General features: G+C 38.8%; 5 protein-coding genes across 5 annotated transcripts in view; 3 read left to right on the top strand and 2 right to left on the bottom strand.

Annotated features, from left to right (window-relative positions):
- Positions 1-4,830: 4,830 nt before the first annotated feature.
- LOC311250035 (uncharacterized protein) lies at positions 4,831-6,336 on the top strand (the record flags this gene model as incomplete). Its single annotated transcript, XM_084341533.1, has 6 exons — positions 4,831-4,943; positions 5,119-5,215; positions 5,382-5,411; positions 5,918-5,971; positions 6,123-6,194; positions 6,302-6,336. Exons 1-6 carry the CDS (start codon positions 4,842-4,844, stop codon positions 6,334-6,336), a joined length of 390 nt encoding a protein of 129 aa, XP_084197659.1. The 5' UTR covers positions 4,831-4,841.
- On the bottom strand, positions 5,994-13,421 carry kat7b (K(lysine) acetyltransferase 7b). The gene is made up of 14 exons (XM_084341531.1): positions 13,247-13,421; positions 12,043-12,193; positions 11,696-11,944; positions 11,467-11,549; positions 10,860-10,943; positions 10,570-10,668; positions 10,329-10,439; positions 9,949-10,140; positions 9,539-9,628; positions 9,242-9,382; positions 9,023-9,116; positions 8,256-8,402; positions 8,006-8,112; positions 5,994-7,009 (listed from the first exon to the last, which is right to left on the bottom strand). The coding sequence occupies exons 1-14, from the start codon at positions 13,262-13,264 to the stop codon at positions 6,908-6,910; spliced, it is 1,668 nt and encodes a 555-aa protein (XP_084197657.1). The 5' UTR covers positions 13,265-13,421; the 3' UTR covers positions 5,994-6,907.
- On the top strand, positions 12,310-17,057 carry ptges3l (prostaglandin E synthase 3 like). The gene is made up of 8 exons (XM_084341532.1): positions 12,310-12,429; positions 14,260-14,518; positions 14,657-14,770; positions 14,952-15,018; positions 15,129-15,227; positions 15,439-15,528; positions 15,653-15,715; positions 15,997-17,057. The coding sequence occupies exons 2-8, from the start codon at positions 14,484-14,486 to the stop codon at positions 16,003-16,005; spliced, it is 477 nt and encodes a 158-aa protein (XP_084197658.1). The 5' UTR covers positions 12,310-12,429; positions 14,260-14,483; the 3' UTR covers positions 16,006-17,057.
- A 460-nt stretch (positions 17,058-17,517) lies between these two features.
- On the top strand, positions 17,518-21,487 carry aarsd1 (alanyl-tRNA synthetase domain containing 1). Its single transcript, XM_084342722.1, has 12 exons — positions 17,518-17,635; positions 18,016-18,144; positions 18,330-18,489; positions 18,588-18,645; positions 18,744-18,900; positions 19,083-19,199; positions 19,345-19,475; positions 19,570-19,636; positions 19,825-19,916; positions 20,065-20,119; positions 20,201-20,295; positions 20,383-21,487. The coding sequence occupies exons 1-12, from the start codon at positions 17,597-17,599 to the stop codon at positions 20,519-20,521; spliced, it is 1,239 nt and encodes a 412-aa protein (XP_084198848.1). The 5' UTR covers positions 17,518-17,596; the 3' UTR covers positions 20,522-21,487.
- A 214-nt stretch (positions 21,488-21,701) lies between these two features.
- The window catches only part of LOC311250729 (myoferlin-like), a 33,541-nt gene continuing 27,371 nt past the window's right edge, over positions 21,702-27,871 (bottom strand). Inside the window, exons 45-57 of the mRNA XM_084342717.1 lie at positions 27,110-27,265; positions 26,915-27,006; positions 26,636-26,806; positions 26,385-26,533; positions 25,139-25,278; positions 24,957-25,045; positions 24,775-24,870; positions 24,443-24,584; positions 24,242-24,341; positions 23,939-24,132; positions 22,981-23,090; positions 22,671-22,818; positions 21,702-22,373 (exon numbers count right to left, since the gene is read on the bottom strand). Of these exons, the coding sequence (XP_084198843.1) occupies positions 22,335-22,373; positions 22,671-22,818; positions 22,981-23,090; positions 23,939-24,132; positions 24,242-24,341; positions 24,443-24,584; positions 24,775-24,870; positions 24,957-25,045; positions 25,139-25,278; positions 26,385-26,533; positions 26,636-26,806; positions 26,915-27,006; positions 27,110-27,265 (1,626 nt within the window). The 3' untranslated portion in view covers positions 21,702-22,334. The remainder of the gene's footprint in view (positions 22,374-22,670; positions 22,819-22,980; positions 23,091-23,938; positions 24,133-24,241; positions 24,342-24,442; positions 24,585-24,774; positions 24,871-24,956; positions 25,046-25,138; positions 25,279-26,384; positions 26,534-26,635; positions 26,807-26,914; positions 27,007-27,109; positions 27,266-27,871) is intronic.

Here is a 27,871-nt window from a genome sequence, read left to right on the forward strand (position 1 = left end):
TGAACTGAAACTGAACTCCTTAACCTCATGCAATGGAAATGTATTTCCTATATGTGTAGATCTAATATATTAAAGGTGCAATATGCAAGAAATTTGGTTTAAAAACTGTCAAAAATGAACTAACAATATCGAGAGACTGTGAAGAAACATGAGTAGGGACGTTACCTCAAAGATGTCTAGGTTCTGTGTAGCAGAGGTAACTACTGAAGTTAGCATGCTAACCAGCTAGCTCCGAGCCACTTTGTACCTCAAGAGGTGATAAACAACACCAACACTTCCCCAGTTCTCCAGGCTCCCAGTTCAGGCTTAGCTAACAGGAGCGCTAGCTGCACAGCTAGCTGATAATAATACAATTAATAAACTGTATTCATATAGCACCTCTTTAAACACAGTTTATAAAGTGTTTTACTGAACCAAGTGAAAAAAGGAAAAAGCAATAAAAACTAAACACGAGAACACAAATAAAATAAAAAAGAGTGTCATAAAGCAAATAAAATGTGAAAAAGTGATTTAAAAAGACGAGATTGAGTTTGCAGCCCTGAACTCCTCAGCCATGTTATTCAAAAATCTAGGAGCCTTTAACTGTGAAGGCTCTCTCGCCTTTGTCTACACATTTGAGGCTCTCAAGGAGCAAAAAGGGACATGGACCAATGGAAGGTCTGTTAAAAAACTTAACTAAGTAATCAATAAAATTTTAAAATCAATTCTAAACACGACAGGTAACCAGAGTAAGGAGGCCAGGATCAGTTTCATGTAGTCATGTTTCCTAGCCCGGCCCGAGTCAAAATTCTGGCAGCAGAGTTCTGGATGAGCCGGAGGCAGGAGAGGGATCTTTACTGATGTCAGAGAGTGAGGGAGTACAAGAGTCTAATCGACCAGTTATGAAGGCACGTATAACAGTTTCCAGATGTGTCGTAGAAAGAAATAGTCTCATCCTCCTGATATTTCTGAGATGGTGGAGTAATCAAACTCATTATCATATTATGCTCATTATTGCAATAAAATAGTAACAAGCATTTACTGACATACTGAAAATATAATGTAAGATATAACATATGTTGTGCGTAATATATGTTTTTGCAATTATATAGTATAGTTTGTATGTTTTATATATTATTGCAATACCATATAATATGGTATTAGTAAAGTTACAATATCAAGGGAGCATGAAACCAATATTTAAAGTCCCCATGCACTCATGGAGAAGGAGAAGGAGAAGATGTTTAAGTGAAACACTTAACATGACGACACATTTACATACCCTTTGTCCCTTCTCCTTACTTAACTGACCAGCTCCCATAAAGCCCACTTAGTCGTATGAATGGGCTCATTTGTCAGTGTTAAGATGTTCAGATAGCACAGGGATAGCTGGTCGGCATTGAAGCTGCTCAGTCAGGCTACGAGGTGATGATATCAGGCCTCCAGTCTGAGCTCACCACAGTGCAGCATCTGTGGGGCTTGACTCATCTGATAACACGGTGTCTGTCAACAGGAGCTTAAGGCCCTCAGCTCTTAACAAGGAGCCGCCCTCGACCGGTTAGGGCCGGTTGTTTGCTGTAGCGCCACCTTCTGTCATTTATCTGTAGACGTTCTCAAATCTATTTATAAGAAAAGCAGTGATGTGACAACATGGTTGCATTCACCAAAAAGGCCATATGAAAGCAGTTATTCACATGAATAGTATGATGATGTTTCTCATTATTTTCGACCACAAAGAAATTATGCACAGACACTGAAGACTGTGTCTGTCATGTACAATTTCCCTGACTGATGATGATCAATGTAATACAGCAGGCTGCATTTCCATAACAGAGGCAATAGTCACAGTTGTGTAAGTGTAACAACTCAATAAGTGGAACCATATCCATGAAACGATGCCTGGACACCAGTGACACACGAGAAAGAGGAAGCAGACAAATCAAATTCTCCTTTTGAGACCTGCATTAAAGTGGAACTCCAGTTATTAAGTATTGCTCTTAATCAAACAAAACAACATGTGTGGAGGATGAACTCGTCAGGTGGCCAATTCTTACATAATGCACCTTTAATCTAGCATCTTTCTTAAGAAGCCGAGCCCTGAACATGCGGCCCAGGGGTTGAGCCATCAACCATAACGCCCCTAGTTTATGTGACCTTTGCTGCATGTTAGTCCCTCACCATGTTTCCTACCATCTCTTTACTATCTGCGATCTTATATACTGGTTTACTAAAGCACTGTGATGGTAGAGATGATTTTTACCATGAGGTGCACACAAATGCCCCATATGTGGATTAAACTGAAATTAATGTGTAAAATCTGGACCATAAAAAAGTAAGCTGGACCATTCAGGCCCTTGTTAATTTTGATATTAAGTCAAGATCTGAAATTACAGCCCAGTCAAACAAAGAAACAGTCTTACATCCCCTGCTGTCACACAATTCCCCAGTTAACCAATAACACATGTTGATTTCCAAATCTCCTGAATCCTCAATAAAAAACAAAACATGATGATGTTTATATGGACGAGCAGTTCCCAATAAAAAGGTAACAGTTCTAAAGAAGCAGATTTGCTTAAAAAAAATTTGGATAAAAGTTTTTCACACCCTTGATAGGCGGTCAAGCCGGTGCAGTCAGGGAGCGTGCTCACATTTTTAGCTTACCAGCTACAGTGAAGATTTTATCTTAAAAAAAGGGAATTTATGTTGTTTTTCAGTTGTTTTTTTACATTTTAAAACAAGTCCCCATCTTCTTCAGTTGTTGAGGAGAACGCTGCAACACTGTTTTGCTGTGAAGCTCCAGAAACGTTTTGTGGACTACAAAACTTCACCCAAATTTCCATCGGCATGGGGGTGAGTATATAATGACTGAATGTCCATTGTTGGGCAAACTTATCCTTTAATCTGACAATTACATATCCCATGATGCAACTGCAAGAGGGTGACTCAGAGCAATCAAAGTAACATATTTGTCTTACTGGAATCAGAGCTCTCTAAAGAGGGCACAATGGCCCATGATTACATTTGTTAAGCAGCACTTAAAATGTCATATAATATTCATAATTCAGCAGAAAAACACTGGAAGAGTCACATGTTTGCAGGTGAAATGGATCAGAGGTTAACATCAGACTCAACAGCCACAGAGCAGTGCAAATCCTGAAATGGCCTTCCAAACACCGCTCCCCTGCGTCACAGTGAGATGCAGCGTTGTGTCATTACGCCGAGCTCTTTGTCACTGAACCATTTCATATGCAGATGCTGTGCCTCTGATTTCTTTTGATTCGGCACTCCAAGTTAGCTGTGCGCACACGAGGGGGCTGTTCAGGTGTAATTGCCTTTCAGGCCTAATTGTCCCAGGCTTTTCTTGCTTTTAGAAGCACCTGTGCGCAGATCAAAGCGTTGGATGTGTGTGTGTGTCAGCTTTGTTTTCGAGTGGGTGTCCTTACAGCTCACAGATCGTCAAGTAATTGCCTCTCCAGAAATTTCTATAGCCACTGTGTTGGAAGAAGAGCTCACGTTTTTATCAAAACAGAGCATTTAAATGGCTAAATAAGTGAATATCAGGTGGAAAAGGTGGAGGGTGGAAGATAAATAACCCTATTGACATACAGAGTAAACAAGAAACTAAAAAGATTCACATTTTTTGCTATTTCAGGTTGAGGTGTGCAACTTATTTCATACATATTTCATTGCACTTGAGATTTCAACCACTTATTCGCAGCCGTTCATAAATAATGAGCTCTTTTAACATTGTCTGCTTGACTTCCGACCATCAGTGCTCCATATATACACATGTAATCTAGCTGTTATGACCTTAAAGGTCACACTTGTCTTGCCCCACTTAAAGCGGCACTATGTCGCTTTGGAAAAGAAATTCAGAAATGATAAGGTAATAATACAAACTCAGAAATATTTATAATTTTTTTAAACTCCTCAGAGGAAAATGAGGTCCCCAGAACACTGTTTGAAACTAGAAAGGCGGCAGGGTCCGCCACATATAAACAAAGTAAAACAGTATGACATTTTGTTGTCCTCTAAGGTCAGTTTGTTTATTCAGTTTATTCGGTCATGAAAACAACGACGGTTTGTTTATTCTGGTTGTGTAAGCAATAAAATCAATCAATGAAGATTTTTTCACTTCTGATTAAAATGTCTTCCCCAAAACAACACAGTGCACTTTTAATAAATCCAGAACTAGCAGTAATTCAGCAAGTCAACTAACTAACCAATAAAGCGCTGCCTTCAAAGCACATGGTTATATTTGCAAAGCATCACACAAAGACCAGACGCGCCTGCATGTCCTGCCCTCTCCCCTGGTGATATCAAAGACGCATGTGCGTATCACAGAATATTTTTAGACCAGTAGCCTCCAGACGTCTAATAAAAATGGAGATGAAAGGTGACCATGTCAAATGTAAATATTTAAGCTTTAATATTATTGAACATGAAGGCTTCTTCTTAGAGTTTAACACTGCTCGTAAATGTTTGGGTGACATAATCCTTCCAACTGTAGAAAAACTGAAGAAATATAGATTTTTCCACTGAAAACAATGTCATCTTGATTAATCATCTATTTAATATTTAATGGTTTCACAATACTGAACATGTGAGGTAAAAAGATATCGTAATCCAAAACAATGTATTTTCAAATGCAATGGAGACATGTGCGTAATCATGTTTGGAGAGGAGGGGTCTAGCAGCCCGGGGTGAAGAGGTATAAATGCACCCTGGGTACAGTTGAGGCAGACAGAACTGAAGCACATTGCCAAATATCCATTTTTTTATTAATTTTTAGGTTTTTCAGCTAAAAAATTACATTTTTGTTTGAAGGGACAAAGAGCAAAACATTTTTCTGTGACCCAGAAATGGATAACTGGAAGATCCAGCTTGCTGTTGTGACTTTTTGTGCACTGGTGCAACTGTCCTTCACTGTGGACGAGGAGAGAGGGTTACCTGAAGACTGGCAGGTGAGCATCATCAGTAATTTCATGTTTTTATTAGAAATTTCAGAGAATACAGACTACAGATTAAATTCTCAATATTGTAAAAAAAAAAAAAAAAAAAAAAAAAAGTGTACTAATTTCCATTTTTTCTTGATTTACTATGATGAAAATCAAACATGTTATGGATCTTTCCTGTCAGGATGAGTCACTGGAGGCAGCTCTCACCCACCCGATGGTCAGTCTGATGAAAAGAGCAAAAGCCCTTCGCTTCTATGGACTCATGGGGAAACGCTCAGGTGGCCTCTAACCTCATCTCTAAATAAAAAACAACATGCAACAAGTGTTTTTTGGGTTTTTAAATGTTTTTCTAAGGCTCGTTATAAAGTTTATCTGCTGTGGGAATATGAATGAACTGATATATTAGAAAAACACTAGTAACTTTGTTTTGTTTTTTTCTCTCAGGTACAAAGAAACCTTTTCAAGTAAACAGACGTAAGTAGCTTAATGTTTTCAAGCTGTATAATATAATAATGCAAACATTTTCTAATACGGCTGCAACTAGCAATTCATTTCATCACTGCTTGATTTTGTCAGTTATACTCATGATCAATCGTTTAGTTTATAAAATCTCAAAAAATTGGGAAAAATGAATCTAGATTATGCCTTTTTTTTTGTCCGACCAACAGTCAAAAACCTAAAAACCTATCATTTTCTATCATAAAGGACAGAGGAAAGAAGCAAATCCTATATTTAAGAAGCTAGGACTAAAAATGTAAACAATTAGTAAAACATTTTACTTGAAATATCACTCCATCACTTGTTTTCAAAACATTTAGCAATTGTTTTTGTTTTTGGACTAATTGTCGCAGCTCTTCTCTTCAAACATCAAATGCCTGTTAACTTCAACTGATTTGACTGCTGATACCTAAAGAACCTATTGGAAACATAATCATGAATCTGCTACTTTGTAAACATGTGCATCTTTCTCACATTTGTAGGAAAAAAAGGAGAGATGTTTGTGGGTCTGATGGGAAGAAGCATTTCCAGTGGCGGTAAGCACAAAACCCAAGAAAATCTTGTCTCAAAATATCAAGGCAGCTTTATTGATATTAAAAATATCAAATTGCTAACACACATTTAACAGCTAGGATTCAAATTACAAAGCAAAGACAGTCCCATTAAAATGTTTTCTGTGTATTACAGAATCTTTAAACAGAATGATTCCATCTGCAACAACCACTGCCCTCGATGTCTCGGAGAAACCACACAAGCAGGGTATGATTGTATCAGTATAAAAACCTGAGGTTGTTTTATTTCTGTGTGCATTCTTACAGTGGTATTGTCGTCATTTTTAAAATCTATTATTCTGTTTTTTTTGGCAGGTTCATCGGAGGAATGGGTCCAAATCCTGTATTGATGGAGCTAGAGAAAAGAAATACATTTTAATATGATCTATACAATTTTACACCAACCAAAGAAGGCGCTACCATACATCACACTCCTCAAAATACACTCTGCTTATTCAGTTCATGCCAACAATTACTGTATTTATCCCAAAAAAAAAACAGCTACCATCTTCAAAATGCACATTTCTTGAATGAAATAAAAATGACAGCCTGTAAATGCTGCCAAATGTAGGTATGTATTTTCTTTTTTTTGCATGAGCAAAGCAAAACATTCATTTTATCCACCACACTGGACCATTTATCATTTAACATTCAAAGCTTAGTAGACGCAGGCAGTTTTTAAAACATACAGGATGAATAAATTCTCTACGGTCTGACAATGTTTAAATCAGGAGTCATCGGACTTGGAACGTACGGTGTTTAAAATATAAACAAAAGTAAAATATAAAAGTAAAAAAAAGCAGGCTAAAAACAGTAAAGAAAGAAGGAACACTGGTCTTTATTGACAGTTTGTAGGTCTAGGCTACTTGTGGCTGGTGAGGCTGCAGGTGAGTTCATTCAGTAGCCTGAGGATCTTAGTGCTTATGTGCCTTTAGGAGGGGTCCATTTAAGTGAGCTGGGGTCGATGGTTTTGTTGCTGTTGCCTCGCTTTATCTCCTTCGCTTTCCACTCATCGATCAGGTCCTGGGAGGAAGAATAAAGTAACAAACTGGGCGGTCAAATACAGGGATGACACTGCACTATTATTCAGGGTGTCTACAGGTATCAGACACTTAAATGCAAAAGACAATTTGAGATCATTTTCGAATAATTTATCGTGGAAGACTGAAATTGACAAAATCAAAACAGAATAAATGGCTCAATAAATAATTAGATGTTATTTAATGCATAAAAAATTAAAATGGGCATTTATTCATTCATAAAATTTTATATAAATTGACAAACTACTTCTACTTCTGTATTTAATTTTCCATTTTATTTATTCATTTATCCATTTTCAAGTATATTTATTTGCGCATTTATTTCTGTATTCTTTTCTCTTTTGCATTTGCAAGTTAACACATAAATAAATACATTTTTAACACATAACTAAATTATTTACACATGAATAAATATATTAATAAATAAAATGGTAAAACATATTAAATAAATAGGGGAATTAATACAAAAGTAAATCAATAGACAGGCAATGTTTATTTTTATTTTTGATGCATTGAACAGCATGTTTACTTTTTTTAAATGAGTAATCTATTTCTTTATTTTGGCAGTTTTAGTCCACCACAGATTTATGAAGGAATATGTTTATTAAAGTGAGTTGCATTAACCTGCCAACACTTACTTTTGCCATTTTAAGTGTGAGTATAAAGTATAAAATGTTTTTGTGCCATTTCATGACTTTAAAGGCTTAATATTTAGAAATTTAAGACATTTTAAGAATGTTTAACAACCTGCGGAAACCCTGATTACTAGGTATTATAATCATTCAACTGGAAAAATGCAATAGATATGGGGTATATAAAATGTACTCATATCCATCCTAGTTAAATATTTGTTTGACTGGATTAGCGTGACTATACTTCAGATGCAACTTTTCATTACCATCAGGAGATTCTATGTTATTTAGAGAGACAATATACAAGAATAAAAGTGTTACTAAAGAATAACAGGCTGGTATCTTACCTGTCGTTTCAACACCAAGTGCTTTCCCTTCCAATACTTCAGCATCTGCAGAGACTGCAGGGTGCTCACAATGTCCACCGGATTAACGGCTGTTTCCTGACTGATCTCTGTGGATCAAGAAAACGTATATAACAGTCAATAAGTTCTGTATATGCATGTGTTTGTTCAAGACAATCTTTTCATGTGTTAATAAACCTTTTCCAACAGCAACTGCCGGCAGCCTGCTTGAATTCTGTGTCTTCTCACTCACCTTTGATAGAAATCTCCTTGCCTTGGAAATTGTACATGTATCGCAGTAACACTTCCTTCCAGTAACTACGGTAACTGATGAGGCCCAGGTCAGACAGAGGTCTCTCTGGTGAGCCCACCTTCTCCTCCACTTTGGACAGCAGGTAGCCTGAACAAAACACAGAGGGCAGTCAGCAAGAGATGTCTATGTACAGACTACATTATTATTTAAATAACATTAATTTCAATTAAAAAATCTAATTTAAACAGACAGTTTAGTCAAGAATAAATCTGAGGTGACAAATCTAGCAGTGGCGCATTAATCTACACACAAACTGCATAATGTGCTTTACCTAGTGGATAAACGTACAGAAGGGGAATCATAAAGTCACAAACAACTTTAATGTCTCATACAATCTAATGCAAAAGCCCAGGATGAAGATTAGCTAATTAAAGCTTACATTAGAAATATTCTCCATTATATGATACAACAGCTTCACTTAAAGGAAGATTTAGCTCAAGAAAACGTTACCCCTACACCTTAAGATGATCATTTTCAATAAAATTAAAGACATAAAACAGATCCAAACAGACGCATCAACGTCTTAGTTTGAGATATTCGTTTTTAGTGTATGTGAAATAACATATTTTACACTGAGTATTCTGCTTTACTGAATTATCCCAATATTAGGATAGTCAATACCAATTTTAATCATTTTTGGCTCAGTAAACAATTGACAAAACGAGAGAAAAATGAAAAAATAAAAAATCAGTGAACATTATACTTACTGAAGTCAATGAGCATCTTGCCAAAGCCTTGCCTCATGTATTGTGGCATTGTCAGGATACAGGATACGTTGTAGTTTAGAAAGGAATTCTTCTCCTTGAAGTGATTAAAAAAATGGAAAACATTGCAGTTGCTTCTGGATACAAAAATAGAATTTATGCCCTTAATTATTGTTGTATACACACCATAAATCTAAACTTGTTTTTTTTTCTTCGATTTACCTTGGAAAAGTATCCCACTAAATGGCAGCCAGTGTTGTCAGCCTCGGTCATGACGTAGAAGAGAAAAGGCTCTACGTCATAGTACAAGGTTTTATGGTCCAAGAAGAGCTTGGCAAGTAAACAAAGGTTCTGGCAGTAGATCTGCGGATAAAAAGGCACTTACTTAATTTGTTATAGTTATTTATTTAATCGTCTAAAAAAGTAAGGTGTCACTATATTGCTTTACAGATGTATATGTAAGCAATCTCTTAATACTGACAAGAAAGCAGAAACTTTACGTGATGTGTGTCTCCTTACCTTATTCTTTTTGCCGTCGACTTCAAACACAGATATAGACCCCTTTCTGTACACCTCGTCTCCTGGAGGATGCTTCCACACACACTTGGCCTGAAAAGAAACACAACAAAAACAAATCAGCATTATTCCCAAAGAACTCAGCAAGTATGAACATATATTTTAAGTGTATTGTTAACAGGCCTGATATGTAGTATAAATAACAAACAGTTATTTGCCAAATACGTTCTCTAAATGTCTGGAGAAATTAAGATAAAAACCAATCAAATTGATCATTTCTAAATTATGGAAAACCCAGTCTATAAATGTGATTATCAACCATGAGTCAGTTGGTCAGACATGTCATGAATAGACATGAAAAATAGTTGCCGTGACAATTAGGTTGTGTGGTGAAATTTCACTTTGCCGCTCACCATGTGTCGCCTGAGGATGGTCTGGCTCTTCATGTACTTTAAGCAGAATTCGCAGACGTAGAGGCGACCCAGACGTGCATACTCCTCAGGATAGGGTGAGTGGTACCAGGTGTCCAGCTCGTAGCGGCCAAACAGGATGGTCTTGATCATGTTGCTGCCCTCTGTGATTTGACCCTGGATACGCAGCTTCTCCTGCAGGAGGGAAGACATGGTGTTAACTTCTGGCCTAACCTGTGAGATTGTCCAGCAAAAACTGTTGTGCTAATATACTGAGAATTGGCTCTTATTGGCCATTCAGGATAGGAAGTACTGAAGAATGTAGCAATAATAATATTTTGATACAAGAGTGACATTGATGGAGATGTGCAATAGCTCAGTACCAGATCTTCAGATGCACGAGCCTGGGCTTTCCTGAAGAGCTCCAGGTCATAATCGCTGGTGATGTTCTCCAGCAGAGGCTCCCTTGTGTTGCCGTGTGCCTGCCGATGCTCCTGCGGACCACACAGAGAGAGGAATAGAGATAAGATGATATATAATCCGATATACAAACACACCAACAGAGTGCCAGCTGGAATAGTGACAAGTGGTGAACAACTGCATGTTAGCGAGCCAGTGACGTACCATGTGCTTTTCTTTCTGCTCCTTCTGAAGCCCAGAGTTTCGCCCTTTCCTCAACTCAGCCACCTGCTCTTTGTATTTGCTCTGTTTTGATGTTGGCGTCTGAAAATCAAGATATATAAATACATGAACTTGCACAGTGATATCAGACTGGCACAATAACAAATGTCATCGGTATTTGATATCTATTTTTGGCACATTAATCAAAGCAGTAAGCAATTCTGCAGCAGTCTACAATAACATTTGTATGCTACCTTATTAATGTTATGCCAATAATTTCAAGAAGAGGCTACCTGGTGTCGAGTTGCATGGCGAGAGTTGCTTTCTTCCTGCGCCTTCACCTCCTCTTCTTGTTTCTCACGGCTGACAGCTTTGACCTATAATGAAGAGTAGTAAAAGGATTAGAGTCTGTGTTAAAAAAAAAAGTCTTGTTATTTCTCTCTGACAGTTTGAGCTGCATCTTGTCCTTCTCAGAATTATTTCACTGTTGTACGATTAGGATCTTGTAATTTTTTTGTCTAAGTCCTTGTTACAGACTGGACAGTTTAATTGAATATTACCATACTACTCTATAGGTTAATTAAATAAATACAGTTCTACACTGGTGTGTCTGATTGTGATATTAAATATCCATTAATCAAACTGACGATTGAATTCATATAAACACCCAAAAGGCATTATGTAAGATATCAATATTAGACAGATTCATTAATCATGAAGGGAAAAACAAAGGAAGGAAGCAAACAAAAGTAAAACCCGGACAAACATACATCAAGACAATGATGTAAACACTGTTGGATATCCTAATCATAGCTACTAACAGTGGACAAGCAACTGAAATTTATCATCAGGCAATCAATATGATAAATAGAGCTACGATGGTTTTTTCAAGATACTCACCTTGCATTCATCAGCAGAGAGATTGTGGTAAAGTGGGCAGCCTGATACAGCAAAATGACGTTCATGTTTCCCTGTGAGGTGTCCTGGGCAAATTGAGTAAAGAAGGAAATTAAGTTTGCTACAATTACACTATGATAGCACAAGATGCCACAGAATACAATGAGATTAATAATCAGGAATAGACTAGATGAAATTACGTATAACATTTTCAAAAGGGCAAGGTTTTTACCAAGTGAATTGCATCCCGGCGTAGGACATTTCATGTTGAAGTTGTAGGTCTCGTGACAGCGGCGGCGCTTGGGTCGGTGGGAGAGGTCCTTATCTGAGTCTCTGTTGGCTTGGTCTTTGGACTGGCTCTCATCATGCGAGGCGTTGGGGCTGGAGATGTCCAGCTCAGATTCAGAGGAGGGGGCATTTCCAGTTGGCGTCAGTGGTGGAGACTCATCGTGGTCCGCGGCTCGCTTCAAGTCCGGAGTATCTAAAGCAACAGGAGTCAAAGCAGCATGTTGACTACACAGCTGAGATGAAGAACACTGTTAAAGCTTTATATTTCATTTTCAGGACGTGTTGGCTAACCCTGAGAGCTTTGGCTAAGGCGAGTAGAGGCTCTGGTGAGGCGCTGTCTCTTGTGCATGTTCCCATCACTTTCTGAACTATTGGTCTGTTCTCTCTCAGCAGAGGAGTCCGAGTCTTCAGTCCCATCTGAACCACTCCCCGGCATATGTCTCTGTCAGGGGGGAAAACTGATATTAGAGGCATCCTACAGAAATTTCATAATCATGGTACAAACATTTTGAAGCTCATGTGTCAGTCATGTCAATTAGACTGACAGCGATAGGGCTGTGCCTTGAAATGCACCATCGATGAGGTTAGCTTGCTAATAACTGTTGATTTTGGAGTCATAAAGTCAGCATGCCAAAGTCTGGGACAACAGGACGCTTGTGCAACGACAGCTGTTCACAGGTTTGACCACTGGTTTTAATCCAGCCATCTCTGTAATCATGCTCTTAGAGAAAGGCCACAGACAGCTGATAGCTCGCTGTTAGCCGGGATTGTAGCCGGTTAAACAGCTGTGCGGCTAACTGTTGGGCCTATATCTTACTACAGTTAGCATTTGGTGCTTTTTTAACAGCGACTAACTAATCAAATAGCGCGACTGTTGCAGGCCACAGTAGTAGCTACACGACAAAGTAGCAAGCCTGGTTAGCACATCATAACCTATTATTATTGTTACCTTAGCCTGCCAAGTTAGCAAACGCTAGCTAAGCTGCCCCGTTCTCTCATACGGCTAATAGACTGTAGCACCAAACTGCATAAACAAATCAAGCAGTTTCAGATGTAGCGTTTATCGGTGTCTTTCAACACCGTATTGTTGCGTATTATAGACATAATAACATTCATTGTGTTCTTTTGGTCAGTACGGCAGACATATAACCCACGAAGCACAGTTTATTTTCAATAATACCCGAGGTTAAGTTTCAGATTTGGTTTAGCTAGCTGCTCGTTACCGCCCACCAATTTCTAGTTAATTTACTTTAGTGTTTTCTGAAAATGTTGACAGAAGCAAAGTAGGACGACTAATACAGTTGGAAATCAGTGAAATAGTTTAAACGCATGTAGGTTGACTGGTCGTACGCACAACTAATGTTATGATATGACATGCTAAATTGTTGGGTATTTGAATGGAATATGGTGGAACATCCTTCCCATTCGGATGACTGGAACACATCGGTGCTAAGTTAGCTCGTTACCCTCTTGTGCGACCTACATTTGTTCTTACCTGTCGTCTACGAGGCATTTTCACCTTGTTGAGCGGTACTTCCGGTGGATTTTTAATCAAAAACAGCGAAATTCCACAAATGCTGGGTAAAAAGACGTCAGAAAACTATTTATTGATTATTTTACAGGCAGAAGTTTATATGTACACAGGGTTGCCTGGGTCTCTCGCGCCACATTCTCCGCACAGACAGAGCAGAGAATTGCATTTCCGGTTGGAAATGTATGTGTGTGAGCCTCCAGACCAGCAGGGGGCGACACCGTGTCTTACTCCTAAACCCCTAATTAGAGCGTTGTACTGTCAAGACACCTTTACACCATTATTATCTGTGTTAGGCTATAAAACTCTTACGACAGACCTTTTTTACATGGAACAAAAGATAATCCAAATGTATTTATAGGTTGTATTTGTTCCCTCACTTCTCTTGATGAAGATAGAATAAAAATGTATCCTCCTCCACAGTGGTCAATTAGTTCCTCATCAATTAAATTACAGACATTTTAATCAGAAGAGGAATAATCTTTATTGACTGATTTTTCTATGCCTAAACAACCTAAATCAACAGTCTATTTTCGTTCTCATGACTGGATAAACTGAATAAACAAACTGACCTTAAAGGACTGTTTTACTTTGTTTATATGTGGCAGACCCCTCCACCTTTCTAGCTTCAAACAGTATTCTGGGGACCTTATTGTCCTCTGAGAACAGCTTGTTTATTCAGTTATGAAAGATAAATGTTTGTATTATTACCTCATTAATTGTGTAAATATTAAAATTCGGAGTTTGGATTTCTTCCCTAAAACGACATAGTGCCCCTTTAATGTAACTTAGAGAGACAAGAAAAACTACAAAGAATAACACTAAAACTAAAAAGAACACAAAAAGACTAAGTAGAATTTAAATTTGACTTCCATGGTTCAAAATTATGTATGTACATTTGCAGATGCCCCATTTGTTGACATGTACTTCTCTGTTTTGTTTCTCCCTGCCCCCACCTTCACCTTCTCGTCACCCAGTCGGGGGTGAAACCAGAAAATGCATCTGTTTTCCCGAGACTTCCACTCACAGGCTATAAAGGGCAGGGGAAGGGGCTGTGGTAGGCAAATCTCCCGGCAGCTGATACCAACTCCTCTATATATAGCCTCCACGGCCTGGTCATTGCAGTAGAGCAGACGCCGAGGGAAGCCACATGCTTTTTACTTTCTGGAAGTTTCTGATTTAGTTTTGTACAAGAAACAGAATGAACAAGCCCAAAATTGTCAGACCGGAGGAGAGGTAAGTGACACACATGCACTTTAACCCTCACTTTTTACTTTATTATGAATAGTTTCACCTTCGAAAGAAAACCAATACAACTTCTCATACATTTGTTTCATGAGTATAATAGTTGAATCTGTGTCTGTGTTGAAACAGCCAGCCCGCACATGCACTGTGGTTTGACAGGAAGAAATATGTCACTATCAACTTTGTGGTTCAAAGACCTAAAGATGTCCAGGTGGATATCCAGCCAGATAAAATGGTTTTATGGTGAGTAAGATCATCGGTGCATGGCATTCTGTTTCTCTGCTAGTGAAATCACTTTCATGCTTTCTGTCTCGGTCTTGTGTAACATAAACCACATATAGTACACAGTTGTCTGTGCCATAAAATGTTGCAAATTGTTTATACTTTGTATTAAATTCTTCCCTTGACAACTCTGACCCAACAGCTGCAAAAACCAAACAGATGATGTGATCTACAATGAGCTGTACTTCTACGACACAGTTCAACCGTTTGTAAGCAATATAAATATAATATGTGTTAAATAATATGATGATATACTGTAGTCAGTGTGTCAGTGTGAGGGTAAAATTAAGTGTGTTTTTATCCTTTCGACAATGGAAAGGACTCTAGAGAAAGAGTCCATGAACGCACCATACATGTCCTGCTGAGGAAGATGAAGCCTGACTACGCATGGCCTCGTCTCCAGAGGGATGAAGCTAAGGTAAGCAGTGTGTGTGTGTGTGTGTGTGTGTGTGTGTGTGTTAAATATGAAACATGGGATTGATACCTGGGATCTGCAAGTGTAAATGGGAATCTAAAAGTACTATAAAGTTGACTGGAGGCAAATACAATGAAACCCCAGCAACTGTATAAAGATGAACCAAACTTTACTTTGCTGAATAAAATTGTGTTGTTTCTCCTTCTTTTTGCAGCCGAGCTGGATCACTGTCGACTTTGATAACTGGAGGGACTGGGAGCATGAGGAAGATGAAGGGAAGGAAGAGTACGACAGATACGCGGATGTGAGTACACGCAATGTGTCCAATAATGAGATTAACTAAACTCTGATAATGCTCAAGAGCTTAGAAGACTGCTTGTGTACTTTGCAATATTCACATCATTGCCACTTGTCCTATCTTTTTTCAGATGATCCTTGAAATGGCTTCCGGAAATAAAGGAGCAGCACCAGACATGGGTGATCTCAGTGATGTAAGTGCAGAGCTATAGTAGTAAGGGGGTTACTTAAAAATGTAATATTGATAACCAGTGTTTTGTGTGTGTCTTTTTTTTTTTTTCTTTCAAAGATATAAAATTGATTATTGCTAATTGAAAAATAGATACAGCTGTCTCTCTGTTTTAGAGGCTTTGACCTTCTTATCAATTGGCTTGCTGTGTATGACTGTACACTAGAAAAACAACACAAAGACTCATTATTTTATTGATCATTTAAATGTTTAAATGTTTCTGACTTTCTCCTTCTTCCCCTTCAGTCGGACTGAGCCTCACGGTACACTCTCTCCTGTATGAGGCCAGTACAACTTTATCGTTCAGGATACAGAGGACAACCCTACGTATGCTGAAGCTTGTAATATTTGCCGATGATTTCATGTGTTTTTGTCCAAAATACTGTTTTTACATATGTGATATTTTCTATGGGACTATTTATTGACTCATTGTTGTCCACTGTACCCTGACATAATTGTCAATTTTAATAAAAAATGGTTTGAAAGGCATTCTAATATGGTGCTTGGGGGTTTCTATATGGGGTAATATCTTCTATGTTAATAGTTTTATAGGGTTGGATTGGTTGTTTCTTTCGGTAACTCCATGATGATGGCAGTAAACAGCAGTAAGGATACCATTTTCTTTCATTCATTCTTCACTCTTGTTGGTACAGCTCTACAAATACATGCATTTGAAAACTTTATAATTTACTGTAACATCAGACTGGTTTTTAAATGTCTTCATAACTGTGTATCACCCCTGTTTTCTGCACTGATAAAAAGACGCTGTAGCTCAAGCCAAGTAAACACACGAGCCTCCTACAATGGCGACTGCATTGTTCCCAAGTGTACAACATCATTTGGACAGTCTGCCTTCTCAGTAAAAGGAGTTAACCTATGGAACACTTTACCCACTCACCTGAAACTGGAGACTGATACAAACTCTTTTAACAGAGGACTAAAAGCATGGCTAAAAGCAAAACAACAATGCTCACATGTATAAATATGGACTTTTTCATTGTTACTATTATTATTGTTACGATTATGATTTCTGTTTGCTCAATCTCCTTTCGTTGATCTTGTGCTCTGTATTTTTAGATTAGTATGCTACTGTTGTGATGTTGTGTCATGCACTTGGTTCTATCTCATACTGTTGATAATATGCTCTGTACTTTTAGAATAGCCGCCTATGGACTGGTGTTGAAAATTAGCACATGTGCTAAACACACCCAAGCGAAGCATCTGGTCTGTCCACTGGAACAGTCTCAATGTATTTGTGATGTCCATATCAAATAAATAAACATAAAAGCCATAACTTGTTAATGTCACCAAGATTTTACATGTTTTTTTTCATTTCATTCCATCAACATGTTTAATAGCTCATATCTCATGTACGTATGTATTTAGTAGAGCCTGATCAATATATCAGTGGGTCACTATTGGCCCATTACAGATATATCAGTTTCGACTTATATGCTGATATGAAAACTTTTTTTTTAGAGGTAATAATGCATAAAAGATATTTGGAGTAACTCAGAATTATTCAATTTTAAGATATATTTACCTTTTTCTCTTTTTATATTTTCAAATGTTTGCTCTATGCTTCGCTTGAAATTATTTATTTTGGCACAAAGGAAGTAAAAGTTTAAAGTTATCTTTCCCTTTAAAGCGTATGCGTGTCTTTCCGTCTAATATTTACAAGACATTTCATTAAAAGAAAGAAACAAGTCGCAACCAACCAAAGTCGTACTAATGAAGTTTGGACTACGTTGCTTGCCGTACTGGGCTGACGCTGTCAGTCAGTTGACTCGTGTTGTTTCCATTCATGGTGCTTTCAGGGACACTTTTTCCATAATAACACTCCAAAATGGCTTTTCAGTGTCAACGAGACTGCTATATGAAAGAGGTATGAAAGTGCTTCAGGACAGTTTATCAGGGCTGAACTGTTTAGTTGCATGCGAAAACACCTGACGTAAAAGCAGCATTCATTCACTGCTGTAGTGATTAGCATGGTAGCTAACTACAGTGGCAGCACTAACTTAACTAGTTACCCACTGTAACTGACTACTCTCCAGCTACTTTATGGAGGGCAATGTACATTTGTTAATTAACAAATAAATAACATTTGGATTTTTTCCCCTTCTTTTATACTATGTACGTATGTAGTAGTTTAAATGCACGCATTTGATACAAAGCTTTAATATAAAACTGAATCCAGATGCATTCACTTGCAGCTGACCTTTAATGTAAGTTTACAGTTTTCATTACATTTTTCCTTTCTCGTAGTTTGTCACCTCTGTAGTATCCTGCTGCCCAGCGGAGCTCAAACATGAAGTCAATGGGAAGAAAGAAACTCTGAAGGGTTTTAATGTGAAGCTCCAAGACACCATTTTGTTTCCTGAAGGAGGCGGCCAGGTAAGCTGGCTTTTCAAAATAATGCTCCTCTAAATCAGTGTCCACATCAAGCTAGTCTTACCAGTGGTTGCTGCAGGTATGTCCATTAATCTTCATGTTGCTATTCTGTGCCAGAAGTAATACGTAAGCCCATACTATGAGATATTACTCAGATCATTTTCATGTGTTGTGTTGTCTTCCTCCAGCCAGATGATCATGGGCTGATTGGAGATGTCTCAGTTGTGAGGGTGACGAGGCAGGGGCCCGAAGCTGTACACTTTGTGAGCTCAGCTCTGGAGGAAGGTCAGCAGGTGCAGGTGAAGGTGGACTGGGAGAGGAGGTTTGACCACATGCAGCAACACTCAGGTGAGATACACTAAACAAAGAAGGTAAGGGACTGTTGTACATGCTCAGAATGGAATGTGTTGTCATTAAGCTACGATTGCTTTCTTTCTGACTCTTAGGTCAACATTTGGTCACAGCTTTGGCAGAAGCACTTTTTGGATACAAAACCACATCCTGGTAAAAAATCACCGCTGCACAGATTCCTTTCACTGTAGCCGTAAAAACGTGTGGGTTTACCTCCCTTCAATGTTATCATTATTTTTTTTGTTTTCCAGGGAACTGGGGCGTCAGAGAAGCACCATTGAACTGGACACTCCCTCTGTGAAGGCTGCTCAGCTGCAGACCTTGGAGGAAGTCGTAAATGAAAAGATCAGGGCCCATGTCCCTGTGAATGTTCAGCTTCTCTCTATAGATGATCCTGCTGTAGAAAAGGTGCAGATACTGACGTAATGCAGTCCTCTTTCTGTCCGATCAATGGCTCAAAAGTCAAAGTTTTAGATATTTTTCATCACATAAAAAAGGTCAAATGTACTTCATCTATTCTACATGAGATTTTACATGTACAGTGTGTTACATGAGTTGTGTGTGTGTGTGTGTGTGTGTGTGTGAACCAGGTGAGGAGTCGAGGGCTGCCAGACGACCATGCCGGGCCCATTCGGATCATTGATATCGAGGGCATTGATGCCAACATGTGCTGTGGAACCCACGTGTCTAACCTCAGTCACTTACAGGTTCGAGATCATTCACGCATGTAGACACACAATCACTTATATAACTTCTATATATGTGGAAGTGTAACCCACTTTATACACATTTATGTATAATATTTATAAGATTAAGTGTACCACTGGTGATTGTATTTATCTGAATTTTAAGGTAATAAAGCTGCTGGGAACTGAGAAAGGAAAGAAAAACAAAACCAACCTGATCTTCCTGGCAGGAAACAGGGTGCTGAAGTATGCTGAGAAAAGCTTCAGCACAGAGCGATCGCTTGTGTCTCTGCTGAAGTACGTAAGCCTTTATCATCATAGTATCACAAAATGTGGTTTCAGCTTTTTAATAAGGTTTTTTAAGTGGAAAAATCCTGTCATTTTTTAACAGAACCGGACCTGATGAGCACGTGGAGGCGGTCGACAAGCTGCAGAAGTCTGCAAAGCTGCTGCAGAAAGTAAGAACATTTAATCGGTGACTTCTTTGCCAGGTGCTCACTCGCCGCCCGTGCTGTTTGTGTTTGAGCTGTCAATAAACTTCCTGCTGCTGGCCAGAAGAGGGCGCCATTAGAGAATCTTTCCATTTTGACAGTTTTTAATCACATATATTTATAGACAGACTCCCTAATCAACATATCTTGTGCAGACTAACCTGAGCCTGCTACGAGACATGGCTGTCCTCATTGCTCAGACCTTTAAGAACGACCCCCAGAGAGGCAACTTCTTCAGCTTGCACAAGTAAGAGACTCTTAGCATTATACTTCACCCTGATGTTAAACACCATGAAAAGCCCTGCAACAATGACGGAGACATCTGTAGGGAGACCCGGTCAAGCATCAATATGAGTATTACAGAAATAAAATGGCGTCTCTTTCTCTTTCAACAGAAAAGAGGGGGACAACGAGTTCATGAATATCATTGCCAATGAACTAAACACTGAGGTAAGATGATTATCATGACTGCTTAGATCTCAGCTTTAGCAGTTAAATATTTTTCTTAAGCTTCATGTTGTCTGCTCTTAGGAAATTTTGGTTTTCCTGACTGTCGGAGAGGAGAAGGGACCTGGTTTGTTTGTACTGGCCGGACCCAGTGGACCAGTGGCAGAGCTGGGACCACGGTAAGAGACAACGCCACATATTTAATCTAACTCTTCCTTTAAAACCTCGATGTAGGTTGGTATTGTATGATTTTCTGTGCTCTGCAGGGTGTTGGAGATTCTCCAGGGGAAGGGAGCAGGAAAGAACGGACGCTTCCAAGGCAAAGCCAACAGCCTGGCCCGAAGAGGAGAGGTGGAGGCTTTACTGCAGCAGCACTGCAAACAGCTCACCTCAGGAGAAGAATAAATCCAGTAATGGTTCAATGCAATAAGACTTTATATGATGGGAAACAATTCATTTAGATTTATTCATAATTTTTAGTAAATACACAATGATGCATTCAAGCACACATACCTAGAAACTGTAATTAATGTGAAAATGTAAATAATTGGGACTTCTGTACAACATGCACTGTACATATCTGAATGTTTAATGACATGCACCTATATAATCATTTGAAATCTCATGTTATACATTCTGTGATCAGATTCCGTTAAAATAGTTTTATATTTACACATGGAGACATGAAGAGGTGGGAAGTAACTGTTCTGTTCTTGAGCAGATTTTTCAGGTACCTGTACTTTACTTGAGTATTGACTGTCACTCCCTACATTTTAACACATATCTGTACTTCATGGTCCTTATATTCTCAAATGTTCATTGCTTAAGTTTTAAATCATTTAAGGGTAATAATCGATTATTTTTATTTTGTGTCATTACACGCAACATCACAAGACTGCTTTCAATCTGTCAGTGCGTATCACTCATGGCAGACGTAGCAAGACGAAACAATGTAAAAGACATAAAAAGACAGAAGGTTAGAATGGTTTCAAGGCATAATGTGCAACATTTTCCAAAACAATGCATAGACTCGTATAAACACAATCACTTTCAATCATCACTTATGAGCTAGTAGAGGTGTGTGTGGTGGCTGTATCTGCAGAGACCCTGCAGCCATCTGCCTGTTTTTTTTTTTTATTTTCTCACTTTGACGCTGTCCTCGGGAAGCTTTACCAACCCAAAATGTCGGTGTTTGACGTCCTGGGAGTGAGATTCAATAATCAACTATCTAACTAACCTTATGTTCAGTTAGCTTTGTACAGAAATGGCTGGTAGAAATGTCCTTCAGAGGGATACTTTTGACTTTTATACTTTGGGTACATTTCAAAGCCTGTACTTTCTTACTTTACTTGAGTAAAGAAGTTGAATCAGTACTTCTACCAGAGTCATTTTTTTATACACAGTTATGTACCTATACTTCTACTTGAGTAAAAAATGTATGTACGTTGGACACCTGTGCCCGGCTCAAGGGAACCCTCAGTCTGCTTTTTAATTTTCTTACTGCTCATACTGTTCACAGCTGTTTTAAAAATATCAAACATGGAATTTTGAACCACTGATAAAATGGACACCAACATCTGTTGACTAATGTTTTAATATATTTAATTTAAGAAATCAATGAAAATGACATGTACAAAAGACAGACACACAGACTCTTTTTTAACTTCTCTTTGGCAGGATTACGTCAAGTGACCAGAAAGAAAACAAACCCTTGCACGATGTAATGTAATAAAACATAACAGTCCTGTTATAAATACCTTTAGTGAAACTTTTAACTACTCATGGTTGTTAATCCCCTCATTTACGCTATGAAAAAATAAAAAAAATTCCCACCTCTTTAACACAGTATCACCAACAAATAAAAATGGTAAGTGTTGATTACAGGACTGTTGTATTGGATTGCATTAACATGTACAGTGGGGACTATTTTCTTATCATCACTAGCGTTTGTGTGTGCAAGATAAAAAAGCAGTGGTTTCTTAACAAACGTATTGCTCAAATCTATCACAGTTCAGCGGTGTAGCCAAAGTGTTCAAGGTAAAATACAACGGCATAGTGCAAAAGTGCAAGCACCCCTTCCCATTTAAGTAGACCTTTATAAAATACTATAGGCAGTAAAAAAAGATATTGAGATGGTTTGGCAATTAAGTGTCCAGTTAATGTGATCCCGCAGAATCGTCCTTTTCAGTTCCTCTACTGCTCGTCCTCCACCGTAGAGTTATGATAGTGGTTTCACTATCTTCATTGAGATGTAGTTCTGGAAAAGGCAAAAGAAAACATTCAATTCATTCCTTCATTTTGATAATCACACATTTGATTTTTTTCCCAGCTTCTTAAATGTAAGGATTTGCTGCCTTTCTTTGTCATTTATAATAGTAAATGTTTTGGACTGTTAATTGAAGAAAGTAGCAAATGGACAATCTTTTGACATTTTACAGACAAAACGACTAATCGATTAATTGTGAAAATGAACAGTAGATTAATTTAAGGTTATGCTAACTGGACAAAATGATTTTATAATATATCCTTTAGACTCCCTCTTGTCTGTCCTTACCGGTAGAGAGTACAGCAGGATGGCGAGGAAGAGAACCACTATGATGAGGATGATGAGTCCGATGAAGAGGCACCTGAACCTTCGCCACACAATGAACTTCATGGTCTTACACGGGTTGGTGAACCAGAAGAAGGACGTTTCTGGACGTCTGATGGTTAATGAGAGTAGAGTAAGAAAAATGTATTATTAGACATTACAGCCCATGTGTTGACAATAAAACCACACTTTTCCTTATTCATCCAAACCATTCATTTATTTCAAACTCATCTACAGCATGTAAAATAGGGTATGTTCCACAGTGGGTTCTTACTTGGGAGGGTCCAGTTTTGGGTTCATGTTGGGGTCGTCTCTGCCTTTTCCTGCAGGTCTCTCGTCTGCATGTTCTTCACTCACAATCTCCAGAGTCATCTCCACTTTTCCCTGAAAACACAAGATGAGCAGATACAATGAGCAAGCTATGACAAAACTAGGCTTGGGCTGATATTAGATATTACCAAAAATCATGATATTTGTCACATTTTCACAATATTGAACATCAAACAGCTTTTATTCTGAAAGACAACGCACGCAGAGCTGTCGTGGCAGCAGAGGCAACGCACATCGATATTTGGGAGGTTACCTCAGGTTAACTGGTCTGATGTTGCAGCATGAACGCAGTGCTTTAACATATAGACATGGAGGACTTAGTTTCTAAGAACGCCAGCGCGCTGATTTGGCAGTGTTTTTGGTTTAAAGCAGGACAAAATGGAGAGCCAAGGGGTTTGAATGAGGCTGCATCTTATCTATCGCTATATTTGGGTGGGACAATATCGTGATATAAAATTTTGGATATTGCCCAAGTCTGACGACATGATAATGATCAATGGGGCTGAAATGTGTTTATCAAGCTCCTGCAGATTATGAATACTTTATTTAGGAATGATGATAGGAGCATTTGGTGCCCCAAACTAAACAGAATAATATGCTGAAATCCAAGTGAAACTATTAGTTAGAAACTATCCGACTAACAAGGCCAAATCTGAGGGTAAAGTACTGACTTTGTTCCATTAGGCAATCTACAGCAGGCTGAAGACAAGAGTAAGAGGCACGAAACCTGAAACTGTTTTAAGTCAGCCTTGACGTCATTCCAAATTTCCTGCCAAGGGTCTACTGTAACCTCAACCACATTTTTGCCCATTAATTTCCTCAATAGTACAAGTTTGAACACGCCAATTTACCTAAGAAAATGCATTCAGGTCTCTCTCTGCATACTTTCTATTCATACTTACACCCAGAGCCTTCTTTCCATCCTTTTCAATGGAGCAGGGCCACCAGCCTCTGACTGACTGCTGAGCAAACAGAGACTTGGCTTGCTCCGTCTTGTGTGGAGCTCCAATTTCGACATCGTCCATCATCACCAGAGAACACTTCTCAGGGGTCTTTGCAGGAGCAACCAGGTTACGCAGATCCAGCTCCAGTGTGCCTGTAATCACAGTGTTATACTGCAGTGGTCAGGATTTGAATTGATGGTCTCAAGGTAAACCAAACACTTGAAACTACTTTTTTTGTTATCTTTGAATGAAGTGTCTTACCGAGGTAGTCGTCCAATGAGAATTTGTCATTATCCCAGATCTGAACAATCAGCTTTGGGGGAATCCTGAACTCTGTTGCGTCAAGACTCCAGAAGCGCTCCTGTTGGATAAAGATCAGGTGAAAACATGTTTAAGATAAAAAAATGTCGACGACATTGGCCTTTATAAGGCCATTGGTTAATTGGTCATGACAAGCCTCACCTTCTTGGACACGAGGCAGAGTTGTTCGGCAGGCAGGAAGTCGAACTCGAAGACGAACCTCCAGTTGAAGTTGCCATCGCCGTCCAGAGACCTGTAGTGGACATCAGTCTTCTGCTTGTCCTCCTCCATGCCTGGCATCCAGCTGGTGATGGGAACAACAGGTGTGAGCATTCAACGTCATTGCCAATAGGTTGCACAGTAACCTTCTACTAGACAGTTAGGCTCTTAAATAATTGAATAACATCAAAGTTTTAAAAAATGGCTGCCGATGAGAAACGTCATCATAAGGCTAGACTACAAAAATGTGTATTCCAGTGATTTATCAGCCATACCCTTTGACATAGATGTCACTCATTTCTTCTCCTGTGATGCTGGTCTCATCTAAGGTCACATCTGTGGTGTTCCAGATGACGGCACGCAGGAAGTACCTGAGCAGTCGAACACGATAAACGTTAACTCGGTGGTATCTCATGTGACCCCATGTTGAAGTACTGATGAGTCGCACAGCACTCACCTCTTAGCCTTGCGTGGTGTGATTACAAATGGAGGTCCAGGAATGCCAATGGATTTGGGGAAAACATCCACCCACATCTGAAGGCTTCCCTAAATGAACACAACATAGAGGTTTTACAAAATAGCTGTCGGATTGGACGTGGATGTACACAGATGCAGTGTGTGTGAGCTGTGACATCTAACCTGAGAGAGATTAGGCTGGAAGGAGCTGTACAGGGTCCTGGTCTCCACATGTTCAGGGACAAGTCCCTGTTTTCTGAGCACGTGCAGACAGAGTCGTTCCCGGGCCTCACCCAAGTGCTGATGAATTTCCTTGTTGTCCTCTGCATGTGAAAAAATATATTGCACCTTAATTGGACTTGCATCAGTCGAATAGGGCAAATAATTGAGTCACATGTCAGAAAGTCAAACAGGATTCTATTATTACATTGAGAAGTGCAATAGCATGTTTCTGACACCCTGTAGCTCATGAGTATGGAGGACTGAAACTGCCAAAAAATAGTTTAGTAAATTAATTAATATGCCATTAGATGCACCAACAATAATGAGAAATGTTTTTTCCATTAATTAATATAAAAAAATATGTGAATAAAAAAATAAAAAAATGAATAAATCAATTAATTAAATGGGAAAGTAAATTAATAGTTTAATTAATACAAAGGTAAATTAATACAGAGGCAAATTTAAGCACAAATATCAATTTATGTCATGTTTTATATATTAATTAATGGCTACATTTATTTTCAATATTATTTTTTATGGCATAATCTATTTATTATTTTATTTATTTATTTATTATTATTTTGGCAGTTTCAGTCTTCCATACATGATGACCATACTGTGAAGATTGGATAACCACTTAATGCAAGCTGCATGAATCCACTTTGGTCCGGACTGAGATATAATTATAGAAAATTGAATTAAATTACTATTGTAATTACTGTGAAAATAAGTACAGACATTCATGGTCCCCAGAGTATGAATCAATAACCTTGGTCATCCCCAGATTTCTCCTTGAGCACGACCATGAGGTTATCATGTTTTATTTTTAGAATGTTAGCTTGATCAACTACTGAGCCAACGGATGAACAGTAACAGGGTTGGATGGGAAGAAAGTTCAGCTTTAGTTGAACATTCTTTAATGAGAGACACACATAAAGCATGACAAGCCTCCCGCTCATAGCTCCAGCCTGCGTTATTAAGTTAATTTTAAATTGGATTGAATTGAACTGCAGGATACTATAACTTGTGCCAAAGACACAGTACAGCAATTCTTTCACCAACAGAGGCCAAAAACAACTTATTATTATTAGTTGTAACTAAAACCACTTCCACTGCAGTGGGCGTTGGGTGTAATTCACTATCACCAGCCAAATCAAAAATCCGATTTTAATCACACATTTACTACATTTTCAATCAATGACATTACCGAACTGAGCCAGCGTGTGCTGTGTGCCGTTGAAGGTAAGTGATGTGCCGTTGTCTTCAGTCCTGGGTTTGGACAAGCCTTTCATACGAGCCAGGTTCTCCAGAATCTGAGATGGCTTCAGCTGGTCCCGCCACTGGTTGATACCAGAACTAAATCGTCAAGAGGGACGGATTGAAGAGTGATTAATCCTGCCTACACAGATATGGCATGAATATCTATTACTTTCATCAATTAATTGCAGAGTTCCCTACATGCAGTAGGTTTGTGGCAGGCCACAATAGGAGTTATGTCGGGACAGGAAGCGGTTCTCCAGGTCAATCACTGTCTCACCGACTTTCTCGTCACGGCTCAGGAGATCATAGTCATAGACTGAGATTTTCAGGTCCTTGTCCTGGGGCAGGAAGCACGACATCTCAAACATCCTAAACAAAACATAGGTGTGTGAGTGTTCGAGAAGTGAGATGGTGCACCAGATTTGCCCTTTGAGGGTAATTTAGCCCATATTAAGTTCTTTCCTTCATAGCATTTACCTTCCAAACACAGGGCTGGTGGTGTTGGGTAAGTAATGGTCTCTGTCGTCAACAGTATTCCTTCCCAGTGCTATTTTGATGTACGGATCACACTGGGCAGAAGAGAGAACACAAGTTCAGACAGAAGATGCAGACTGAGCCAATGACACAAAATCTACTGCTTTTATTCATGGTAAGACATTAAATCATTCTTACTCTGCCATTGTTGTCTTTGGGCTGCAGGTCCAACGCCCTGACCACATAAATCCTGACCAGACACTCCTGAGGTCCACTATCTGGCAGCTCTCTGAACTGACGGGGAGGGGGAGTAACACCTGGGTCGTCTGGCAGGGGGTACACCTTGAATGAACCCTGCAAGTAAAAGAGGACATACAAATAAGATTTTACTTTTTGTCTTTAACACATTTTAAAAACTGGGCTTGATCCTGTGTTACCTACTTAATGGAGACATATTATGCTAATTTTCAGGTTCATAAATTTATTTTGGGTTACTACTAGAAGAGGTTTACATGCTTTAATGCTCAACAACACATCAGCATTCTCATACTGTCCAGTTCTGCAGCTCTGTATTCCCCCTCTGTCTGAAACACTCTGTTTTAGCTCCTGTCTCTTTAAGGACCCTCCTCCTGAATACCCAGTCTCCTCTGATTGGTCAGCACACGCATGCCTGACCCAGAACCGCTAACAACAACATAGCAGATGTGCTAAATTAATTCTAACGTGCCAAACTAGCCACTTGGCATAAATTATGCAAATGTGTGACACAGTGACATAGTGTGATGTCACAAAGTCACGGTATTAAAGGCGGGACTACTGAAGAGACATTTCAGGAGCAGTGTTTTCTGTGGGAGAAAGCAGCTTCTGTAGGTACAGACTTTTTTTGACTTTCAAGATCTCTTACAGAATAGGTGTCCTTTCAGAAATTAAGCAACATACATAGCTAATAATAAAATCTTT

This window comes from Pagrus pagrus, assembly GCF_965226575.1.
Source record: "Pagrus pagrus genome assembly, chromosome: 21".
NCBI lineage: Eukaryota > Metazoa > Chordata > Actinopteri > Spariformes > Sparidae > Pagrus > Pagrus pagrus.

Coding starts and splice junctions, on each gene's coding strand:
- kat7b (XM_084341531.1), bottom strand. Junction 10,440..10,569: donor AGCAGAAAGAAAAGCACATG/GTACGTCACTGG, acceptor TGTGGTCCGCAG/GAGCATCGGCAGGCACACGG. Junction 8,113..8,255: donor CAAGGAGATTTCTATCAAAG/GTGAGTGAGAAG, acceptor CTTGATCCACAG/AGATCAGTCAGGAAACAGCC.
- aarsd1 (XM_084342722.1), top strand. CDS start 17,597: ATGGCTTTTCAGTGTCAACGAGACTGCTATATGAAAGAG. Junction 18,490..18,587: donor CCACATGCAGCAACACTCAG/GTGAGATACACT, acceptor TCTGACTCTTAG/GTCAACATTTGGTCACAGCT. Junction 19,637..19,824: donor CTGCAAAGCTGCTGCAGAAA/GTAAGAACATTT, acceptor TATCTTGTGCAG/ACTAACCTGAGCCTGCTACG.
- ptges3l (XM_084341532.1), top strand. CDS start 14,484: ATGAACAAGCCCAAAATTGTCAGACCGGAGGAGAG. Junction 14,519..14,656: donor ATTGTCAGACCGGAGGAGAG/GTAAGTGACACA, acceptor GTGTTGAAACAG/CCAGCCCGCACATGCACTGT. Junction 15,019..15,128: donor ACGACACAGTTCAACCGTTT/GTAAGCAATATA, acceptor GACAATGGAAAG/GACTCTAGAGAAAGAGTCCA.